Source organism: Mercenaria mercenaria, chromosome 15, assembly GCF_021730395.1.
Source record: "Mercenaria mercenaria strain notata chromosome 15, MADL_Memer_1, whole genome shotgun sequence".
NCBI lineage: Eukaryota > Metazoa > Mollusca > Bivalvia > Venerida > Veneridae > Mercenaria > Mercenaria mercenaria.
In genome coordinates, this window is record NC_069375.1 from 14,278,367 (window position 1) to 14,304,213 (window position 25,847).

Sequence of the window (25,847 nt, forward strand, 5' to 3'; positions counted from 1 at the left end):
CTTAGTAGTGGTTCCTATTTTACCAATAGATTTCCAGAAGACTTGTTGATTACCTGTACTATAAATAACCTCATTTAACAATTCCATCTGTACGTTTTACCAATACATACGCTTTGTTGTAGTAACATTCTTAGCAAACAACTTTCAGGATCGAGTGAAACAGTCTTTAAAAAGCTTAACAATTTCTATTTGAACAGCTAATATCAACTAATCTAGTTCATCACTACGAATGTATATAACGCCCATCACCTTATTATCAAATATGCAGCCGTAGATGTTACATAAGGAATGCGAACAATGCGGGTTGTCCGTCAAATTTAACATCATATACATAAGTGCTCACTGGATATTTCAATAACAGAATATATCATCATTTATTTTACAATTAAACATGTTTTGTAAATGTTTTGTGATCAATTATGTTACATAAGGAATGCGAAAAATGCGGGTTGTCCGTCAAATTTAACAAGAGCGCCGCCAAGCGGGGCAATATACGCCCGAAGGGTTACATCAGAGGATGGGAGCAAAATTTAAAGAACTTGACTGTTGAAGCCCAAAGGACAGGAACAACAAAAAAGAAGAAATTCCAAAAAAAAAATTCCACAACAAAATTCTTACCAGTTAAAGTTATGTCAAAATACATCTTAAAATTGGATGTACCATCCATGTTGTACCACAGAAAAGTGGTATCGGTTTTTCCCTACGGCCAATAATAAAAAAGTTTCAAAATAAGCTATAGTAACAAAAAGGGAAGTAATTCAAAAACAAAAATTATTGTAAGAGAACAAAAAAGGATCTGCAAAATAAAAACGAGCACTGCAATGCAGAGCAATATACACAAAGCAAAGTCATTTATGACCTTTGACCCCTAAGTGTGACATTGACCTTGAAGCGAGTCAACCAAAACATGCGCTCTGCACGTCGCCTCAGTGTGATGAACATTTGTGCCAAGTTTCTTTGAAATCATTCAAGCAGTTCAAAAGTTACAGAGCAGACACGAAACACACTCATATGACCTTTCACTCCTAAGTGTGACCTTGACCTTGAAGCTAGTCATCCGAAACAAGCGCTCTGCACGTCGTCTCAGTGTGGTGAACATTTGTGCCAAGTTTCTTTGGAATCCTTCGAGCAGTTCAAGAGTTACAGAGCTGACACGAAACACACTCATATGACCTTTGACCCCTAAATGTGACCTTGACCTTGAAATGACACATCCAAAACATGCGCTCTGCACGTCGTCTTGGTATAGTGAACATTTGTGTCAAGTTTCTTTGAAATCCTTCAAGGGGTTCAAGAGTTACAGAGCGGACACGAAATTGCTAACGGACGGACGGACAGACGGACGGACAGACGGACACCGGGACCATAACATAATACGTCCTTTCGGGCGTATAAAAACATATATATTAGTGCTCACTGGATATTTCTATAACAGAATATGTCATCATTTATTTTACAATTAAACATGTTTTGTAATCAATTTTGTTACAGTAAATTGTTTTACACTCCCGAGCAACCACAGTTGCTGCTAAGAAGAAAAATATAACTATAACAGCTAGGTATATACTCTTGTCAGCACCTAGGATATTAAGAGGCTGATCTTGCTGTATGGGACGGTTTGTTTGATGGTATTTATATTCCACATTAATACCACACTTGTGACTTTTGAAATTCTTCTTAATTGCGTTTGTTCCAAACAACTTCATTGATATCCTGGTAACGTTTGTCTGTGAACTACCTATCAAAAGAACCATCAAAATAATGCTGAACAAAAGCCTTAATTACAATAAAATTAAAAATTGCATACATCACACATTGAATATGTAGTTAATTATATAAAGTCTACATAAATAGTGTTAAAATCCAGAGGGAACATTTATGTACGGTATAGTCTGTAGGTAAATGAAATTTATAGTTATTACTTCTTGGGCCATCACTTGTCCTACATTGTAAGCAAGTTAATATCTTTAAAAATCTTCCAGAAAGCATTTACTTTCACTATACACAAACAGCTGATATACCTCTCAATAAAGGACTGCTTTTTACGGTGAACGTCCATTCACCGAATGGTAATTCATCCCAAAAATTTACGGATACCAGCTGTCCTGATATTCTCCGTTTTAGTCTCTGCAATTGAAAGTGAACGTATGACGAATAAATCATAGAGTGAAAACATCCTCTTCCCCAAATACAAAATTGTTTTAAAATAAGCGAACAAAAAATAAAATGATAAGACAGTATTACCCTCGTCTCCTTCATAAATAATGAGCGGGTTCCGGAAGGTGACGTCAGATCCATCTCAAGTTGCCTTGTATATGTCTCAAATTCCAATGATATAGCAACATGTTCAATAGCTGTTAAACAAGGTTGTTTGCTCACATCAGTACAACTGTGACAAAACATATACTCGAGCGAGTGTCCGTCTTCTGAAATTCTAAAGTATACAGCAATACCAAATTGAGTCCTGAATATACGAGTAAATGCTGTTTCATATTATTATTTTGATAGCATCACCGTTAACTTAAAACTGCAGGCAGTTGGTAATGTGGGTACCAAGCAAAAAAAAACAAAACAATCTCTTAAAGTGCATTTAAACTGTAAGTATTATTTATGAATTATATTTATACCCTAAAAAGTTTGGCTCTGCATTTGAAAGGAAAGAAACCTTGTTTTTACATATTTTGAGGGTAGAGAGGTATAACATGTCACAATGCACTAGTTTCAAATTTGATAATACCGCCCAAATTTTGCATATTGTGTTAATTCTATGTAGTGGATAGCACTCGCTTGAATTATTGCAGGAAAATTGTTTCGCATTTCAGACTGTTTCCGCTTATTGTTTGCGAACCGCAATTCCACATGGTGATGTTTGTAAAATAGATTGTTGAACTTATCCGCATGAAATGTACAGGTTGTGAATTGAACAAGTGTTATCCTTTTTTTGACATGCATATATTCAAATTTGACAATATGCTACAACCTTATTGTGACCGACAGTTTTCATAACAGATAAAATGTACGCGTAGATTGTCCGGAAGCAAAAGAACACCCCAAACACAAACATAGAGTCATCTACAAGTAGAAAGTAGGCCCAAAACAAAAAGAAGCTTTACAGAAATAATTGTTGACAGGTTACTTCAAAAATCCAACAAGTGCATGTTAATTATATAACAAATACAAAAAAAAAACAGTGGGAAGAGGGAGGGGTAGAGAGGTAAGGGGTAAAAAAATGAATCAATGTAGGGGAAAAGTTGAACAAGGGTGAGTATTCAAAAGGGAAAGCAATGTTCCTTAAACGCAGTTATCCTACAACATAAACCACAGCCGTGAAGACACCCACGTGCGATGACCAAACGCACACACACCTCTAACATATACTGATAAACAAACTGACAAATAAGATATAAAATAACACTGTCTGGCACCGCTCAAGACACAAACACACATGCCAATCTTGCACTTACCCCATTTTCAACAAGTTAGAACACACAATGTAAATAAAATCAATTCCCGCTGAGAGGCGCTCTAACATAAGTGACAAAAGATCAGATCATATCAAGTAAAACATGAAATTAAGGTCAATCTAAGTTATAATTACACCAATGTACTGTTTATCTTGCCTGAAGTCATAGCACTAAGAGTCTTTCAAGGGCACGACTTAGCATTGTGCAGGACAAAATTCCCCTCCCTCGGTCTGTTTTTGTAGGATTTACTAGAAAGCATCAAGGAGTCTTTATTGGTCATCGCTGGCGTAGCGATGAACTGTAGATGGGTCAGTCACTAAACATTAACGATTTTCGCATTGTATCCTCCTTTGATATTTTTTTCAACACATTTTACAAATATTTGATTAAAATAAGCATTATGTTTATTTTTCCAAATTTTATAAACCACATCTCCATAATATACCGACTGTGTAAGATCAAGTTTTAACGACGATCTGTAGTCAATCTGACTAAAGTACTTGATTTTCTAAACGAAGATCTGAACTTCTAAACGAAGATCTGAAGATGACCTATTCACACTCATCTTTCTGTACACTTGATTTCCAATTTTGTTATCTTTATTTTCGCAAATCTATATTTATTTGAACCAGTCAGACGACTCGTTTCAACAAGCATTTGGCTGAACCATCAAAATAGTGCCAATGACACAGGGTGAAAAAAAAAGTGCAGTCAGTCGGGGCTCGAGCCCAGGACTCCTCGCTGACAGGGCGAGTGCTCTACCGACTGAGCTAACCGGCTGCCTGACATATACGTGACCAAGTCCGTACCGTGACATAAGATACCCCTCAAAACACTAAGGCACAGTCATGATGTGGTCGTCATAATAAACATGAAAAACCCAGGCTAAATATAGATATTTTAAACTTATACTTTCACTTTTAAAATGTTGAAAGCAAGGCTCTGATTGGCTAGCACAAGGGTCGCCAGAACGAGTCTATCAATAGCACGTCTCAATATCCAAAGCGTAGCGTTAATTGGAGATGTAGTGAAAACCTACCTTAGTTTATGATATCGGTAACGCTGTTGTAATACGTTTTTTGTTGTGGAATATTTCTATCATTAAAATCCTCTAAATTTGTGCAAGCTCTTGCAAAACGTATAGACACCGTATGATGTCGCTTGAGTAACATCTCCCTCATGTTTGAGGAAGTGGACAATTTCAAACTTCTCTTTTATTATAAATTTTCGTTTCTAGATTACTATTCCCACTTGTTAAATTTAAGTCCAAAATTTACACTTCTAAATCAGAGATATTAGCCATGTTAAACTGTAACTCCTTTGGATAAATGTTTTCTTTGTTGTTTTTTTTAAAATAGGTTGTCCATATTAAAAAATATCATCAAGGAAGCTCGAGGTTCAATTAAAAGCTTCAATAACTTCAAACTGCTTCTCAGTGGTCAAACTGAGCATGAAATTTTGTTCATAACAGCATAAGAATAAATCAGCAATGAATATGGAGCAGTTAGTCCCTATCAGGATACCAATTATTTGTCTACAAGTTTTATTGCCAAATTTGATAAATATGTTAAATCTTAAATAGAAGGTAACACGTTCAGCAGAATAAAATTACTCAAATTTATGAGTGCATTTTTCCCTGGGAAAGAACGAAGGAATAGTTCTCGGTACAAGGCTAGTATGACATAGATACAATGCTAATATGATATACGCGTTTACACAGAATGGGATATTAGTAAATGTCATTAGACGAAATGAGTCATAAAAGCAATACTTTTACGCGTCATTGTAGAGATATTTTCACCTCTCCAATCCATATGCCAGCAATTTTGGAAAGTTATTAAAATGAGTATTCGATTGCTTTCATCTTAAACGTCAAGACAGATTAATAAAATAAATGTAATGTAACAATGCTTTTTGTGTCGCGAATATAGATTTTTCTCTATTAAAATATAGGATCAAAGAAAAAGCATACGAGTTATCAAAATTGTTAGGAGAGTAAATAGCTGTATATCTATTCATTATTTTTTGGTGTCTTCTGCCACCAGTGTCAAACAGCATACTATCTTAAAATATTTACCACTTCTTAAGACCATCCTAACTACAACCTTGAAAAAAGTCCCAGACTTTCAACAAAATAAAAGAAAAACAATTATTTCTACAAAGTAGAACGTACAGCTATGCAAGTGTTATCAGATATGCCTTAAAGACCGTTTTATTTTCGGCTACAACAACATTAACTGAAGTCTAAATTTTAATAAAAGCAACATAGTGTGTGAATACACATAACTATACACATTTTTTGGTAACGTGAACAAAACAAGACCTTGATGTCACGTTATTACCAAACCATACCATAGTACTGTCCCAGAGATCAGATATCTAATAACATATTGTATTGATATCCGCAGGTCGCCGAACATGAAAAGTTTGTAGCCCAGTTTGACTAAGCCACAGTTCATGGCAATATGAAGCAAGTTATTAGATACCAGATAAGACCAACTTTAAAGAGATTTAACTACATTTAAAACTTCACTCTCTCATACAAAATTGGAGATTTTAGTTTCGTTGATAAACCTCAACCTGTGTTGCCCTCAAATTATTGCAAAATAACTTAATATTTATGTTAAATAAATACCTGTTTTTACATAACTGTTGCCAGAAAGTGTAACTAAATATAAATAGATTGATCATCTCTTACTGCAGTACTGTTTAATCGATCATAATTATATATTAATATGAATAAATTTAGCAAAATTAGTTCTACCCAAAAAAAAAAACAATTTGACATTCCGTATCAATGTTCTAAAATGTAGAAAAATGTCATACAAATTTAAGTTTCTTGAAGTGCTTTTGATTTTAACAATACCTGAACTAGTTTCTCAAATTATGAAAATGTCTTTTTTTCAGCCTTAACATGAGGACTTAAAATTTCTATCACAATTATCTTTTCCGGGAGAAATATTAAACCATTCAAACGGTTTTAAAAATGTTTTCTGGCTGTTTTCGTCAGCTCAATTCATATTTAGAAAAAGCCGTTTCATTAAAACGGTTGTGTTTTTGTCAGTTAGCAATTTTGCGATTATTTTCTCGGTCAGACAAAAGCTGTAAGGCAGTCTGACCAGCACTTCCGCGAAGTCTGCTTTTATATTATAGCGGATTTAAGGGTGTAACTGATAGGGTGAAAGTTTATTGCAACTCGCTCTGTTTAATTGACATATACAGTACTGACCTTATGAGGTACATCTTTTGGTTTTCCTTCATAATAAACTTATAAAAAAAATCAAAGCTACGTAATGAGGACTAAAACAGAGTGTATATAACCAACGGCAGATAATGTACAAAAGCATTTGAAAATGACAGATATTGAAAATGCATTAATTTTAAAAGAAATTTCAGAAGTTGGATGTTTTGCAAAAAGGTATTTGTTATTCTGATTCATAGTAAGAATTCCTAATTTACAAATTGATTAGCAGCAATGCGGCTTTCATTAGTGAACTGAGCGCTGTGATTCTTCAATCTGTGAAAGAATTGATTCGATTTGCATTATTTATTTTGAAGAAATTATAAAGACAAATATTACAGTCTTACCAAAAAGTATGAAATTTGTCAAGTTAAATGGAGACAGTAATTACAAATTAATTTACCTCTTAGTCATATGTTCAAGATGTATTTCTGAACGGTCCAATACTTTCTGTCGTGTTTTAGCTAGTGTAACAAGTTTTGTAGCATTTAGAAGTCCAAATCCGAAGAATTGATGATCTGAAAAATAAACAAGAATTGGACTGTAATACTAACATCAAACAGCATAACAAGATATTTGAACAAAAATCTGGATCAATGACCGAGGCGCCTAAACAATGTTACTGTCGTTTCTGGTTATAAAAACATTTTATGTTTGACCGCGCATTAGGTTTGTTCAATGTTCTTGTTGATACATAAACATTGGTAAATTTTGTAGTATCCCGATCTGAATTGAAACTTCATATCTCAGACAATGCAATGCAATGTTGTGTCTTTATAATCTTTATAATCAACTGTTGCATATTTGGTCAGGAACGTTAGCCATTCTTCCTCTTACATTACTACTTAATCCAAGTCACCGGACCTAACATATTTACACAGAGAAAGTGTCCTTTGTTTTTGACAGCTTTTTTGGACATCTTGGATTTAAATTACATAAATATGAAACTATTTGTAGCACGATGCCGATCCTTTCATACAACTTGAAATATCTGGGAAAAAAGATTTTTATTCCATGGTCGGACAGTGGATGCAATGGCTTCAAACAGCACTTGCAAGTTATTTAGATGGACCGTTCATTTGCATATTTAATGATTAACAGTTCTTGAGACTCAATACTTTATAAACAAGAGGGCCAAGGGATGGCCCAAGGTCGTTCACTTGAACATCACAACATAACTGTGTAAACATGTTTTTCCTAGTGATTTAATGGAGACAAATATTCTGACCAATTTTCATTGTGATTGGACCAAAAACGTAGCCTCTTTAGTGTAAACAAGATTTTCTTTGATTTGGCCGAGTGACCTAGCTTTTTACCCCACATGACCCAGATTCGAATTTATAATGTCCTCTACATGGTACGCAAGCTTTTTTTTTTTGATCTGACCTAGTGATCTAGTTTATAACCCAACATCCAAGACTTCATGATAACAAACGTTTGGAAGATTGGAGCAAAAATGTGGCCTCTAGCGTGTATACAAGCTTTTCACTTGATTTGACCAAGTGATCAAGTTTTTGACCCAACATGACCCATATTTAAAATGACCCAATACTTCAATGAAAACAAACATTCTGACCAAGTTTTAAGACGATAAGATAAAAAGTGTGCCCTCCTTAGGTGTAAACAAGCTTATTATTTGAATCGAGCTGGCGACATAGCTTTTTAACCCACATACCCAGATAAAAATTCATCCGATATTTCATGCAAACAAACATTCTGACCAAGTTTCATGCACATCAAATGAACAAGAGTGTTAGCAAGCTTTTCCTTTGATTTGACCGGGTGATCTAGTTTTGACCCCATATGACCCAGTGTTGAACATCTCATAAAAATCATCAAGATAAACATTCTGACTAAGTTTCAAGAAGACAGGGTCATAAATGTGGTCTCTAGGTTGTTAGCAAACTTTCCCTTTGATTTGACCTGATGACCGAATTTTTGACCCGACATGACCCATTTTCGATCTAAGCCTAGAGATCATCAAAATAATCATTCTGTGTAAGTCTGTATTAAATAAAAGCATCAATGAAACCTCTATATGGCTGAAAGGGCCAAAATAGAAAATTTTGTCCCGTTCAAGGGCAGTAACTCTATAACCTGTGATGGAATCTAGCTGGTTTTCGAAAGGAGCCAAGATCTTATTGTACCTTAAAGTGTGTGTAAGTGTGGTTAAAATCAAATATAAATGTCACTATTATTATGTTCACAAGGTAAAAATTAACAAATTTTGGCTCTTTCAGGGTTTAATCAGGGTTCCTAGCTCCTGATGATATGATTGGATCTGACAGATTCATCATGGGATCCAAGATTAATTGCTGTTGAAGATGTTGTGCAAATTTGTAACAAATCAAACCATAAATGATGTCTCTATATGGCTGCAAAAACAAAATAGCAAAATTTGGCCTATAAGGGGACTAACTCTGGAACCCATAATTGGATCTAGCCAGTTTTTAAAAGAAACCGAAATATTATGCCATTACAAGTTATGTGCAAGTTTGAATAAAGTTGATTACAAACTATGGTCTCTACCGTGTTCATAAGCCAAAAACAAAAAAAAGAAGCAAACAGATTTGGCCATTTAAGAGGCCATAACACTTGAACCCATCTGGCCAGTTTTCGAAAGGAACTGAGACAGTATGCAAATACAAGTTTTGTGCAAGTTGATTGCAAAATGTGGTCTCTATTGTGTTCACAAACCAAAAATAGCAAACTTTTCCCCTTTAAGGGGACATAACTCTAGAACCCATTATGGCCAAGTTTCGAAAGGAACCGAAATATTATGCCAATACAAGTTGTATGCAAGTTTGATTAAAATTGATTGCCAAACGTGGTCTCTATCGTGTTCACAATAAAATGTGGAAAGACGAAAGACGGACGGACGAAGGGCGATCACAAAAGCTCATCTTGTCACTACGTGACAGATGAGCTAAAAACTAGTTGTTCTATTATTGTGGAAAGAGTTAAATTTGGCCGAGAGATCCTTCGGCCATGCTTACCAATGTCAAGTAGTTCACGTCTATTTTATTTATTTTTTTCGTTTTGTCACGAATAACTACTAGTGATTATTGGTCATTTGTTGTGTATGGAGAACTTTTAGTGTATTTTAGAACAAACTATGAAAACTAGTATAAGTCTAGTAAGGTATACGCACAATATCTACCCGCCCCATTGCGGCGAAAGGCATATGTTTCGTCAAGTCCATTGTATCCAGATGATTGCACCAAAAGGTGTTGAATATCGCGCAGTGTTAAACTTGGGCTGTAATACAGTTTAAAAGGAAATATATATAACTGTATAATTACAGTATAATAATTAAAATCTGGAAAGTAGATCCCTCGGAAGCACCGAGAACAAGGCAAACAGTGAAAATTGCAGACTCGGTTTGATTGAGTCTGTTCATGAGCAGTAATGTAAAATGCAACACTGCCCACGCCCTCTAGCACCGGCTTAAGCAGTCTTCAATCTTCAAATCTAAATGAGTTGAAATCAATGATCCCGAAGGACCAGAAAATATAACAACACTGAGAATAAGTATGAATAAATTGTTATTTTCTCAATTTGCTTGTTTTTGTTATCTATTTCATAATTATAAGGCACACAGTTTATACACTTCCAGAACCTAATAATATTTCCCATGCGTATAAAGAGTTAAAGAGTTAGGTATTTAGTCATGTTAAAGCTTTTGTATACTCAGTATCTAATTATATCATATTAAACTGTATTATAAAATAACCCAGTTTTGGTTAGTACTTTAATATACCACTACACAACAATTGGCGATGATGGATGTTAAACTATTTTTAGCTGTGACTCCTTGGATTAATAAAGAATTTTTGACCTGGTTTAATGTTCAAAGATGGCGACTTCAGTAATAGGAAACATCGATGAATTCGAAGAACTCAAGGAAACATGGAAAGGTTATAGTGTCAGAATACACAAGAGGGCCAAGATGGCCCTAGGCCGCTCACCTGAGAAACACACAATAACAGTGTAATCATGTTTGACCTAGTGTTTTAATAGAAACAAATAATCTGACCAGTTGTCATTAAGACTGGACTAAAACTGTAGTCCACGGAGTGTAAATATAAGTATTTTCTTTGATTTGACATAGTAACCTTTTCTTGACCCCACATGCTCCAGAATCGTGCTTATCCAAGATTCCATATAAACAAACATTCTGACAAAGTTTCGGGACGATTGTAGTAAAACAAGAGAGTTCAAGAGTGTATACAAGTTTTACCTTTGATTTGACCTAGTGACCAAGGTTTTTGCTCTACGTGACCTAGATTCGAAATCATTTAAGACTTATTAATAAAAAACATTCTGACTAAGTTTTATGAAGGTTGAATAAAAATGTGCCAACTAGAGTTTAAACAAGCTTATACTTTGATTTGTCTATTGACCAAACTTTTATCGCCACGTGACCCAGAAATAAATTCATTCGATATTTCATGCAGACAAACACTCTGACAAAGTTTCATGCACTTTAAATGAAAAATGCAGCCCCTATTACATATACAACGGTTTTCTTTTATTTTAACAGGTGACCTAGTTTTGCACTCCAGATGACCCAAATTCAAATCAGTTCCAAAGATCATCAAGAAATACATTTTGATAAAATTTCATAAAGTTATAGTCATAAACCTGGCCTCTAAAGTGTATCCAAGCTTTTCCTTTGACTTGATTGAATTACCGAGTTTTTGACCCAACATGACCCAGATTAAAACTTGACCAAGAGATAATCAATACAATAATTATGATCAAATTTCATAAATATCCAGTGTAAAATACAGTCGCTATTCCAAATACAAAGTTTTTCTTTGAGTTGTCCTTGTGAACTAGTTTTTGACCCAAGATAACCTCTATTCAAACATGACTTAGATTTTGTCAAAGCAATCATTCCTACATAATTTCATAAAGGTCCGTTGTAAAATGCAGTCCCTATTGCATACACAAGGTGTTTCTTTGATTTTACCTAGTGACCTAGTTTTTTTACCTAAGATTACCCATAGTCAAGCATAACCTAGATTTTTTAAGGAAACCATTCTGCTTCAATTTCATGAAGATTGAAAAAGGTAGTGTTATGTCAAATAGATAAATGATGACATGAGAAATTAGATCATCTGACAGAAGAAAACAATTTCTATAGAATGCAATGATATGGACTGGTAGTCAGGGTCCAACTTGTAATAATTCATACAAGTTTTAGTTAGAATGTCGTCGTTATTTTTGTACAGGCATACATTTAAATATAAACTTTTCTAAGTATATACTTTGCGATTAGTCATAAATTAGCATTACATAAATTCGAATAACATCAGTTTATAAGTAATCATCTGCTTCTGCGGCGAAGGTCTTATGAGATCTTATTTCATTATACTGTAAATATATAACAAATGATAGAATTCTATATTAGAATATCATATTTGTGAAAACATATAGATTTCAGATGAAAAATAGAAACTGCCAATCATACTTTGCTTCCAGAGCTAGCGCAATAATAGAAGCGACTTGAGCAGTAGCTGGTGACACGCCTTTGAAATTGGTTACGCACTTGTTCTTTCGAGTAGTAGTATACTGTCAAGGATTAGAATACAAAATAAATGTATGTTACATGTTTGGCTTGAAAGGTGATAGAATAGCAGAAATATATTCATCTCCTTTGATATTAGGTATGCAATGGCAGATCAAACGTATTCTGAAAAGAGAAGCTTTTTTTAACCTTGAATAATTTTAAAATATTCGGTTTGGTAGATATATCGAAAAGACAGCATAAGGCAAATTACCATTTACCAGAAATCTAAAAATGAGATGGGAATTAAAATTATGAAGTGTAAAATTTGCAGCTGCAATAAAACTCCGTTAACGCGTTGTAACTTCGGTCAGTCATCTGTTGTGCAATAACTGGCAGCTGACACCGTCATCACGCTTGTTGCTTACTGGATGATAAATAAGTAGTGAGAAAGCTAGTGGTTTATCAACTATTACTCTAATATTAATTTAGAAATTAGACTTATGAGCTATTGTATGCATTTTGTAGACACCTTACCATATATTCGGAAGATATATTACTGCCTTCAGAAAGTCCTGAAGTAATAACGCTGGCGCTAACAAATGAATCTTGGGGAATAGTTCCAAATCTTCCTACACCATTGACTGCAATGGTATGAATGTTGTTCGCTAAACCATTTCCAGCAGGTCCTGTGGGAACTACGTATATTCTTCCAAGCCCATTCCGACCTGTCCTAGCACCATATTCAATAGCATCCTCCATTTCCATGGTTAGAGGAGAAAACCGCTTCGTTGGTGCCCAAGCATTAGCAAATATGTCAATTTCTGAGATGTTGTGAACTAAAGCTCTTGCTAGTATATCTGATCCTGTTAAAAATGTCGGCTTCAGTTCCGGAAATGTTTCCTTATATAGAGTTACAGTAAATACCTTCAGCCCTGTTTAAGAAAAATCAACAACTTAAAGTTTAATAAAACTATTTTTTACAGCGGATATATTTACACCTTTCTCCCAAATACTGTTAAAGTTGAGTTTCGCTCAAAGGGAACTGAGATATCTATTAATTACTGTAGGCAGCTCAACCATGTGGTTATGGGCTCAAACCCCGTCGCAGTGGATCGCGACGGCACTCCTCTCAAATGACACCAGTACATTGTTTCCACATTCCTGTACTAGTTATTATAAACACTTTAAAATTGTACAGTATCTAGGACCAACAAGGAACTTTTACACAACTGCTACAGAGGAAATCCATATAGATCTAATCTGACAACTATCTCATTTATTTTAAGCGCCTATGAAACAATGTGTTCACTTGAAAAAACACACCTATTACAATGTTGTTGACATCATGTGAGGCATAGTCGGAATACTAGTATTTGTAACTGATGTAATATATGTACACACTATAATACAGTCTTACCAACAGCTTTAGCTTTGAAAGCTATTCCAGATGCACATACTCCATTACCAAATTCAGCTACAATAAGGCTTGCACAGTGATCACCATGTCTACAGTAATTTAAAAAGAAAATGTCAAGGCTAGCAAATAACTTTAAAAACCAAATGATACGATAAAATTAACATGGTACGGATATTGTATCTCCGTATTTTCAAATGTCTACATTAGCCAAGAATGTAAACGTCTTCGCACTTCGGCTGACAGTATCTTTGTTCAGAAAAATTAACACTTGTGTTTCCAAAAAAACAAGACTATTCACCAATTCGCTAGAACAAAGTGTTCGATGCATTCAATTATAAGCCAATAACAAATGCATGCTATGAAAATTAAATAAGTAATAACAAACTATAGCATGACAAACACGTCAAAACGTACAGGTAAGTGTCATGTCAACGGTACACATAGTGTTAGTGCATTTTAATTTTCAATTTAAGAGATATATCTAGCCGACCGCCACACTCATCGTATCAGTTATTGACGATATTATATATATGATTAGCTATACTGATCTCGTCGGTCAAGTGGGTACTGTCGGTATAAAGTGAGTTAATCTTCACCGCTGTAGAATCGGTATGTAGAAGATTTTCATATAAGGAACTCATCCAGCAGGCTTGCGGAAGCTCTTACCTTCCCTCGCCAGACATAATGTCCAGGAGGTATGAGGTCTTCTCTCACCGTCGACATTTGATCTAAATTGTGTTAGTGCGACTAAAACACACCTGTTTGAAAAGTATTCTAATAGTACTAGCGCTGTGTCGATCTGATATATAGAACTTAGTTTTAAAGGTACAAATGCATGATAATTTCTAGTGCGATATGTACAAAGTAAACGGATTATATGTAAACTTTAGTATTCACGTATGTATCATTGGGGTATGTACAAAATACGGAATGTGTTACTAACAGTAAAAAATGTATCCACGTACAATTAAATCCTTTCTGGCTTTCTGAGAGTAACCGTATTTAAGAGCAAATGTGTACAATGTATGAATAGAAATGGGTCGAGGTTTGCTGGAAAAACATGATTTCTTTTGAAAAAATCCGTATGTAGATTTTATAGAAAGTAGGCTCGACCCTGACTTTGGTAAAATGCAATATACGCTCGTTATATTCATTTTGACAGATGTGAGGAAAGATTAAGCTGGTCAACAGGTAATTTGATAGGGATTATTGTGTTTCCTTTTGGATAACTTCTTAATTGGAACGTGTTTCTTTTTGCCGTTAAAACACTGTGTCAATTCTAAGTATTGATGTAAGTATAACAAACTCAATGGAAAATTGATTTTACCTTTCGGCCATGAACCTTTAATGTGTGAGACTATATTCCATTCTCAGTGTTAAAGTGTAAATAATAATATGCGAGTTTTATATTAGTTGAAGTTTAACATGGCTTTAGATTTATGTTAAGAACTAATGAAACAGCTGTCTAAATAGATGTGATGCATATTGACAGGGTTCAATATTGCCACTTTAGTACTCTACGTCAACATTTACAGTTATTGCCATAAAGGGATGTAATCAGAATGAATATGTTCAATTAATGCTTCTATTATAATAATCAATATTCAAATACTGACAAATATAAGATAAAACAATTATCGGAATTATGATTTAACAAGACATTGACATTTTTTTAATGTTTATAACGGATAATGAAGCAGCCACTTTTTAAACAAAGGCTTTAAGAGCCTCAAACTGTCCTATAAGTTTAGATCAGCAAAAAAATGAGTTGTTTGTTACATACGAGGAAAATTGTGATGCCTTTTCCTGAAAGTTATGGAAGAATTCTGGTGTAACGTTCTTGCTGTCATCGATAAAATTGTAGCACAGATCTGAATTCTGAATAGAAAGAAAAAGACATTTCACAAATTGCTATTGTAGGACAATCAGTAACGAAACAATAATTTCTCAATGTGAATATAAACCTTCCAAATGCCCGCTTATCTTAAAAGGAGATCGTGGATCGTGGCTTCCATTTCCGGGAGAGTCATGTGTTCTCCGTAACGATTTTATAAAATACACTGTGTCTGAAAAATATTTCGTCCTCTACTTTATGTGGGGAAATTGTCAGGTACTTGCGGAAAACGGATTGTATTGGTACAGAATCCTGGTACGCTGGTTAGGTTAACTGGCCGCCGTTACATAATTGAAATACTGTTGAAAAATGGCGTTACACCCAAAACGAACAAACAAACAAATAAATAAATGTGTAAACTGGCAAAGGGGTGAATGTACTGATCACGTTTATAAAAAAGCATGTACAACCCACAGTTGTATTTAGTATCGCCCTCTCAGTTTTAAGGGTCATTATGAAACTTGTAACATGACGTACACTGGCAAAACTAACTATTTCAAATAATCAGTTAATAAATCGTTTAGTGAAACCTTGCTTAGTCTTTATATTTTGGGCGATGTGAATAAATACTGTACAACCAAAGAACACAACTAAAATCATATCGAAATATGACTTTATATCAGCGGATATATGAATAACAAAATCACAATGAATGCGCGAAATGAAATTTATAGTGTAATGAGGGACTTGCAATATTGTTTCTCAGATCTATAAGATCAGTATGAATCCCCACATCTGTCACTGCAATAACTACGCCTTTTCCTGTGTAACCAAGCGACCATACATCTGGTACACCCATCCCATAGTAATTCCCGCACTCGAGACAATCCTAAAATAATTTTCATTGAAAATATATATATAAATAGTGCTATAAAATGCGTTTGAAGTTTTTAAAATACTTTATCAAGTTGTTTGATTAAGCAGATATGATGTTAGTCTAAAACAAGCGGCTGTAGACAGAACTGTTTTCGTTTGATGATTTTAAACATCACGCGGGGATAAAGTTATACCATCCGTTTATCCGTGTGACCTTCACTTGGCCCGCACGAACCTTTGAAACTACATATTATGTGAATTTAATTTCAACTTGATATAATGATAGCTAGTAAGAGGAGTAGATGTAGAGGTTTCTGTTTAATCCAACTACTTTTCTGGATCCTCTTTTAAATTTTAAATGATTCTTCCATAAATTGGAAAATGCTAAAAATTGTTTTAAATATTTTTGTACTACGTCTAGACAGATCTGATTTTTTTTCCGCGTGCTAGATGCATGGTTTCGTAAAGTGTAAATGTACCTACAGTAGTTTGATTATATACCTCACGTGCTGAAACATTTAGATTTTGTGTTCGAAATTCAGGCTTCACTGTATCATTAAAAATCTGTACTCTTTCAATATCGAGTATCTGAAAAAGGATAGAAATAATCACATGTACACTAAATGAAAGATTATTATATATGTAATAATATAAATATGCGGTATTCATTCCTTAATTTCCTATATCTTTCGTATCGATGTTCTTTACTTGTGCGATTTTTGCGCAACCCACGCCAAATCATTTTGTGTGTGTGTGTGTGTGTGTGTGTGTGTGTGTGTGTGTTAGACTTTCCCTTTCTTGTCCGCATGTCCGTCCGGATTTGCATATCTTAAGCAGTTTTTTTTTACCTAGGATCATTGCTTTAATACGGGATTTCACACAGCCAGACCAGTGTTATAATCCTTGACTTAATCAAAAATATTCATAAAAAGCCTCAAATTTAACGCAAGAAGTATTTGACCTAGAATTATGAAATAATCTGTGTATCCTGGGTTTTGTTTTAGATTTCACTCTAGAGTATAGCACGTATTATGTAACACCGGTTGTTCTGTTTGGTATTTCATGGAACCAATCCAGGGTTATTGACCATGACATATTGGAAATGTTTAATGTATAAAACGTGGTAAGAAGTTGTGTTGCACATATATAAAAGAATATTTCACCTACAGTCATGAGACCATGTATAGTGACAGTGGAAGGTGCACTAGTGTCATACGGTTATTATGAAACTACTTGGAAACAAAATGTATTACCGTATTATCCGGCGTAAAATAAAGCAGGTACCTATTTTCTTATTCGCGCAGTTTTCATTTCTTTACAGACGTCTTAATCGATGTACCTTCTTTACAACTGAAATAAGCTTTATAATTTTGTTAATAACTTTGTTTTTGTTTTATTGGGTTTAACGTCACAATTATAGGTCATTTGGCGACTTTCCAGCTTTGATGGTGGGGGAAAACCCCATGTGCCCCTGCGTACATTATTTCATCACGAACGGATACCTTGGTAGAACCACCTACCTACCGTACGTCAGCTGGATGGTTTCCTATCATGAAGAATTCAACGCCCCATGCGAGGCTCGAACCCACATCGATGAGGGCAAGTGATTTGAAGTCAGCGACCGTAACCACATGGCCACGGAGGCCCCACTTTAGTTAATGAAAGGCAATGCAAGAATGAATTTGCAAAATGCATGACAATAGCCATAATTAATTTCTAATTTCATCAGTCGAATCAGACGGACTATTTGGAATATTATATCCTTTAACACGTTGACTTGCCTTGAAATTAACAATTTGAAACTGAATACGATGTTATTAATACAGGTTGACTTCATGATGAAATAACATCAAATAATAATAAAAGCAGTTAAAGTCTGTTCCGCTATATTACGTTTACCTCGTTTCTGAATTATCAGTATCGGTAAAGTCGTCCAAAAACATATTTATATTCCATACATCAATATTTCTAGAACTTTTTTTCAATAACGTGTATTTTAAAGAAATAACCTTTTCTTTTTTGCCCATAGACCGTAATGCTATATGACGTTACGTCGACTTTCCAATATGGCGGCGCCCGTAACGCAATAAACCAGAGGTCAACTCAAAATTACTATGCCCGAGTTAATATTTGAAAAGACTGTGTTTGTTACCGTTTTATGTTAATTCTTGAGGAATATTTATGTCAGGCCACCTCAACATAAAAAAAAATAAATAAATAAATAAATAAGTAAGTATACAAATAGAAAGAAACAAACACAAAAACACAAGGAGATTTCTAAAAAGAAAAACAAAATAATGTGCATGCGAACGTCTCGTTATTTTCATAACACATGGGCATTCTTATATGATTTTTATGTCATTGAAATAAAACTATATATAACATGACTTCAGTTGATGTAACCTAAATAGATATTACCCCACGGAAGTATTTTATGAATTTAATGGAAAAAAAGCGGAAACTAATCTTTCTCTTTATCATTTTGAACATTCCATTATATTTTTCTTTGAATTAGCACCTCGTCACGTGCCAATTATAATTCACGTGTGAGCACCGGTCGAAAATATCAATCGGTCTCCGTGGACTTTAATCAGCAAGACTTTGTGCCAGAACTGAAGTTACGTTACTCTTGCGACGATTACGCACATACCCTGTTAAATTTAAAAGCATACTCCAGACTGCAAATTCAACAGGAATGTACGATATAAAAAGATAATGAACATAAACAAAAAGAAAATATCAAACCTTTGGTAAAAACTCTGGCTGTCAGTTTCAAGAGTAATGCAAGACTAAAGTATTTTTCAGAAAAAACAACAACAAAAAAAAAGAACGTTTCAGCTCGCATTGCCGTAAATTATTTATGAATGATTTGAAAGTAGTATTTATATGTTTAAATCTGTTTCTGGACATCTTTGCTCTGAAGGACAATAAAAGTTAATAAAATGAGTTTGGGGATATTTTTTATGATTGAAATCGGTGGTTACATGTATAAATAACTTACAAGTCTACGCTATATGACTGCTCTCTGGACTTCATACCAGTTATTTAAGTTAAATATAAATCTGGTTTAATAATAATAATAATAGTAATAATAACAATAGACTAATGATGATGATAATAATAACGATAATAATAATAAATAGAGAGAATGGGTTCGCGGTCCGAAAGAAATTTAAATAATACCCCAGTCACACATACTGCGCGGATAGCTACGTCTAGCCACGGATAGAAACGTAGTAATCCGTATCAATCCGTACCTGAACCGTACCCCAAAGTAGTAATCCGTATCAATCCGTACCAACACTTGGTCAAAACGTACTCAAGACTTATCCCAAACTTGCAAGTTTCTCCAACTTTTGAACATGCTCAAAAGTTTGAGCGATCCGTAGCCGTTTGAGCGTGACTTTAGTCTAACTTGGTTGAAACTTATTCATCCGTAGTTAAACGTACTAAAACATAGTTATCCGTACTGAAACGTACTATGCCGTAGCTTAACGTAGTTATCCGAGGCTGCCCGTACTTCAACGTAGTTCCCCGCAGACCCGTCTAAGCGCTGGGCAAGTTGCCAGGCGCAGTGAAACGTAATTCAATGTAGTACCTCGTACCTATCCGTACTTATTCGCGTCCTGTATTGTTTTGTTTGTTGCCCGTTTCTCACCATTTTTTCTGTACTTAGACGTACTGCTCCGTACTTATCCCCCACGGATCAAATCCATCCGCACCGTACCTCAACGCACGGACATATCTGCATGTGTGACTGTAGCTTAAGCAGACTTTGGATCAAGAGTAAGTCACGTGCTTAAAGGAGATGTTTCCATATAAACAACAAAAAAATGGGAAAAAAATGGAATAAAACAGATAAGTTGATGAAATGATAAACGAGTAAGCATTGTTTAAATATATATTTCAAAAAGTATAATTCTAGCGTGACATACGTCAAGATTTCTATCTTCTTTCGGCTGAATGTGTATTTACATGTGGGTAATGTTTCCCTTGTGCGTCTCGTATAAATCTGCATATGACCATAGCAAGATTACGTCATTTGTCTCATACGTCACAAGTTTCTTTGGGAGAAAAAGTTTAAATTCTCTTGCATACACAACCGGGACTCGATATGGTGAATATTGTTTACTAAAAACTGACCAGTGTGAAATTGGAAATGTGGCGGACTGTAAATACTTCAGTAAGGATGCTAAAATACAGTTTAACTTTGAACCATGCGTTTGGAAATGATGTTAAATTGAACAAGTCATCGTTTCAAGGGCATGGTGCGATTTATGTCTGAATTTTATCGATGTTTAAAAGAGCTTGTTTGCTACCAACTTATTCATCGAGGATTGGATAGAGCTACTGAGGACTTGGAAGAATTTTGTAGTGTTTACAACTTTGATATGTTAAAAGTGAGTCAATTTACATTTTAGATCTAAATAACATGTTCACTGTTATAGTTTATTTTAAACACAAAATTTCATATTTGGCAAAGCAGAAAAAAAAACCGTTAAATTTCTCTAGGCAGACTTTCTTTTAGTTTATCAAATCATGTTTAGTTTGCCAGTAAGGGTGTCGTAGTTTTGTCATATGACACCAAAATTGTGGTAAACCTTTTGAATGGAACAAACTTTAGTAAATCATTTATATAATAAGTCATATGATTGATATAATGGTGTCTTAATATGATACTTTAATGGCCGTTTCTTTTCGTGTTTGAGTAAAATTAATTGCCCGCGTTATGTAAGAAATACGTTAACGGTAAGGTTTATGATCAGAAATACAGTTCGAAATAGGAAAGTCATAAGAAAACATAAAATTGCTTTCTTCGAATGTGAACGAATTAGCAAGAAAGATACAAGACATTGATTTTGTTATTATCAAAAAAATATATATAGATCTATATAAAAATTGACACACTATTTTTGCAAGAAACGCGGATATCTTGTAAAACCCATATTTATTTAGGTATAAACGGGTAAAATCGTGAGATTTATTTGGTAACAAAGCACATTATACTCGTGAAATAAGTTTATATTACAAGCCGTCATTAGGTAGAAATGTTAAAATTGTCAAAATGAAATTATATGCATTGGGTAGAAATAGGTAAATATCGTTTTGATTTTCATGAAAATGTTTATATTTGTAATACTTATATAACTCCAAACACTTCAATGGTAATTAATACCGATTTTTTTTTCTGTTTTCGTTTTCTTTTTTTTTCTGTAAAACAGCCGAATGAGTTTTCAGACCATTCTGGCCTTTCATTTAACATTTTAAAGAAACAACTTCAGTCGCATTCATGTTGTAATTCGTCGAGAGTAGAAACCATACTTAAATGGGATTAACCCAAAAAAATATTTTCAGCAATGTTTACTTGCTGAACAAAATATATTTTCTGATCTCACTGCCAAGTTAAACAATAATGATGATATCGATCTCATCGCAGACCTGTTTATAGTTGTGCTCAGACAGTCTTTTGACATCAGTGTAAAATAAATATAGTACACACTGGAAATAGAGAGAATAAAAACTTTGGTTTAAATCTGTGTATAACGACGAAAAGTCAAAATTAAAAAAACTGGGAACTTAATCCCTATTTTTGTAGATGGCCAACATTAAAGAAATTTAAATTTTTGGTGTCTTCTAAAAATCCTAGAACATTAAGTAGTGTTAGGAAATATTTATTTGATGCGTTCAGAGTTTGTGATGTAGGATAAAGTGCTAATACATTGAAATATTAATGTGTTACATCATATTAATATTGTGTACTAATGTTGATCTCTCTATTGATTTTAATAAACTCATATAAGCATCAAATACAATACTAAGCAATAACAATATACCACATCGTACTGATGTGAATGTTTCTGTAATTTTTGATATACTGTACACATAAAATTTCGATGATATATATTCTTTTTATTAATATGAATTTCTCTGTGAAACGTTTATAAATATGTTGTGAAACTTTATTATGTATTTACACATAAAATGAATGAACATTGTGGCTGCAAATGTACTAATGCAGTTCAATGCAAAATAAAATATATGTTATGTTAAGTATTTGATCAGTCCTTATATGTAGGCAGCCAAATTTGGTATTGACAGACTAGACAGAGAATGGGGCAGAACAAAATGAGAGATAAGGAGGCCCGGCAACCACATGTAGGCTTGGAAGCCTGCAAACGCAACCTCAGACGGAAGAGAAAGAGTCAGACCGGTCGAATGGACAGTATGTCTGAAACCTTAGCACTGTTAAAAAGCTAGCTTGTAGTTGATGAATGTTTGTCAGCTCTGCCTGTTAGTAGTTACAGTATATTACTGGTAACAGAAAATAAACACTAAAGAAATTATCCGCGATTTTTATAAAGCGTAGTTACCTACCAACGCTTAATACTCTCAAAATGTGACACACGTTAATAAATTCCTTGAGAAAATCGGATTGAAAGATAGAATGCAACCAAGCCAAACACTAACAGATTCGGTTTGATCGAGACTGCTAATGAGAGAAACAATCATCTTGCTCTTCTTGCTCACAAGTACTGGCTTTAACAAAGTTACGATCAGATCACAACCAATAATATACTTTGTTTGAATTAAAATCAAAAGCTAATTTGTCATTTGCAAAACGGAAACCTTCAGGATGTTGAAAGCATAAGTATACTTAAAGCTGAATTTCTTTTCGTACAAATGAACAAGAAAAATGAGGATTGCAAAGCACTACCTAAATCCTTAACTTGAAATAAGGAAAGCGCGAATGCTAAAACATGTGTCCATGTATGTTCTCTGGTCAAATCAGCCACTCAACTCGCAGATGGTCAGTGCTTTTACCAAGATCCTTCATCCTAAACCACGGAACGCTTCTATATAACCCCAAACTTCCATGCTCTGAAAATATCTGACCCCAAAACTGTTGTTGTGGAATGTGACCTTAGGCAACGTTTTGTCCTTAGATCACGTGGATTCATATTTCTCGAGGAGCATGTTACCCGCATGTAAGTGTTAATGACCCGCCATTTGATGTCGGAAAGAAAAGTCACGAAATATAAAATAGCTATTGATTGTTTTGTTATGCAATTCAATTCAATTCAAATGTATCCTGGCATAAGATTATAAAACATTATATATAACTTATAGAGTAAAAATGCATGTATACAATAATCAATATATTTAAAATGCTTGGATTAAAATTTCATAAAAAATCTTAGTATAGATATGCTGATTAACACATAAAAGATTTATTCAAGTATAGTTTACTATTAATTACATAGACATTGATATGATCTTAACGTCAAAGTAAAATGATCACTTATTTCAAATGGAGTCCCATTAAATAGATATAATTTATAATTAAGTTCGTCAGAATCATAACCCGTGTGCATTACTAATGTTTAGGTAAAAGATCAGTGTAAAAGTGAAAAACATAATGTTATTTAAATAACCTTATGTCCTGAATATTATCACAGTTATGATTTCAATGTTAAAAAACTAAAACAAAAGAAAATACAGATATTAAATTTCAGGAATGTCTCAGTACAAAGCATTGTCAGTAATGTCTCTTAGACGTGTACACTTGAATAAATGTTTCTTCATTTCCCGTTTAAAGCTATGTTTATTTGTTTTCGCCTTAATAAACTCGATAAAATCTAAGAATGTTGATCTTTTGAATAACTTTGTTGGCAATACGCGTATAGGCACGAGTAACGTCAGAAGAACATTTTGTACGCCGGATTGCCATAAGATTTAGGAAGAATTACCAGGGCACAACACTGAAATCACTGTCTAAATATGAACTTAAACTGCTATATATAACGTGAATGTAGTTCTCTTTAATGTATTCGTATTGTATTTTATTCATGTATTGCCTTGTGTAAATATACTTAAAAGAGAACCCAAGTACCTGATCATGATAACGGTTCTTCAGTTGTTTCAGGAGAATATCCAAATCGGAGCTCCTTCCAGAACCTTGATATTCCAAGATATACGTCTGTGGAGTTATCTAGAAGTAAATAATATTATTTTGTCCTGTCACATTTTATCGATTCATTATGTTTTTCAATTAATCTAAAATTCGTTGAAAGCATAAAACGCAAGCAAGCAAAACAGTTGCAGATTCGGATTTACTGCGCTTGCTCATGAGAAATAATGGAAAGTGCAACACCTCTCACATTCCTCTACGATCCTAGTAAGGTCAAAAAACAAAAACAAAACATTATAGACCAAGTACGGCCACAGAGTTCGTTTGCAGTTCTTAGCCGTTTGTCTTCTACTTACTTTACGTTAGGAAAGCAAATTTTATAATAGAATGTGATAGTGGTATCAAATCTAACACGTATTTTCATGAATTGCGGCTTCAATTTGCAAAATTTCATTACTTTAAAGGTCCTTAAGGTTGCTACTTTTTATTATTTTATTATTATACCATTTATATAGCGCCCTTTTCATGATCAATTTCACGTTCAAAGGCGCTTTACATAGTTCAAATGCAGCCACACCGGGCGCATAATTCATCCTCTACTAGTACAGACACAGAGCGATTTGACCAGAGAGACAGAGTGAGACAAAGCCCCCACGACAGAGAGATCACAAATCAGATACAGGCTTGTCCGGCTGACTTAGCCTAGCTCGTTGCGAATAGACAGCCTGGTTCTTTCACGTGTCCAGTGTATAGCACTGATACACGCAAGGATTGCCTGGGTTCCTGACCAGTACAACCTCTAGTTGGGTGGGAAACACTGAAAAGCGTTTCTAAAAATTCCCGAGTAGCTGTCGGGGATCGAACCCCGACCTCAGGATTGGAAGGCCAGTGTGCAAACCACTGAGCTATCCGTCCACCCAAAGTCTATTTAATGTTTAAAACATATTTCATAATACCAGTGTTTGGCCGAAAAGTATTTTCAAGCACTTTTCAAAACTTTTCGTTTTCAAAATATCCTAAGTAAATATTTTATAATTGATTAATGCAGTTAAAATCAATGCCGGCACAGCAGCTAGCATAGTAAATTATTTAAGTAAGTGTAGTAATTCAATTGCAGCACAACTGTAAAAATTCCTGATAAAATGAATATAACACGAATACAATAAAGAAAATTACACTCACTTTATATAGAAGTTTAAAGTCATATTTCGACAGTGTTTTCAGTGTTGTGTCCTGGTAATCTTCCCTAATTTTTATGGCGATCCGGCGTACAAACTGTTCTTCTGACGTTACTCGTGTCGATACGAGTATCACCAAGAATTTGAAAGCTATCCAAAAGCGCAACATTCTTAGAAATTATATTTTATTATGTCATTTAATGTTTAATACTTTGAAGAGATCAAACACCAAATATTAACCGATACGGTGCACTTGCTCTAATTACATTTTGGCAGGTATTCAATATAAGTAAGTAACATGCATAATTATTTTTATCGATATCTGGATCATAACACTTGTAGTTCTTTAATATAAACACTTCCATAATACAAACTAAAATTTGTGTTAAGGTATTTTGTAGGTTATGATAAAC

At 34.2% G+C, this 25,847-nt stretch overlaps 1 protein-coding gene across 1 annotated transcript; it reads right to left on the reverse strand.

The window, feature by feature from the left end:
- Positions 1-355: 355 nt before the first annotated feature.
- LOC123560209 (proprotein convertase subtilisin/kexin type 4-like) lies at positions 356-25,774 on the reverse strand. Its single transcript, XM_053524599.1, has 13 exons — positions 25,439-25,774; positions 24,239-24,337; positions 16,849-16,935; positions 16,223-16,360; positions 15,421-15,515; positions 13,638-13,726; positions 12,755-13,152; positions 12,182-12,282; positions 9,857-9,963; positions 7,109-7,223; positions 2,245-2,434; positions 2,022-2,127; positions 356-1,738 (listed from the first exon to the last, which is right to left on the reverse strand). The coding sequence occupies exons 1-13, from the start codon at positions 25,601-25,603 to the stop codon at positions 1,449-1,451; spliced, it is 1,980 nt and encodes a 659-aa protein (XP_053380574.1). The 5' UTR covers positions 25,604-25,774; the 3' UTR covers positions 356-1,448.
- Positions 25,775-25,847: the final 73 nt, after the last annotated feature.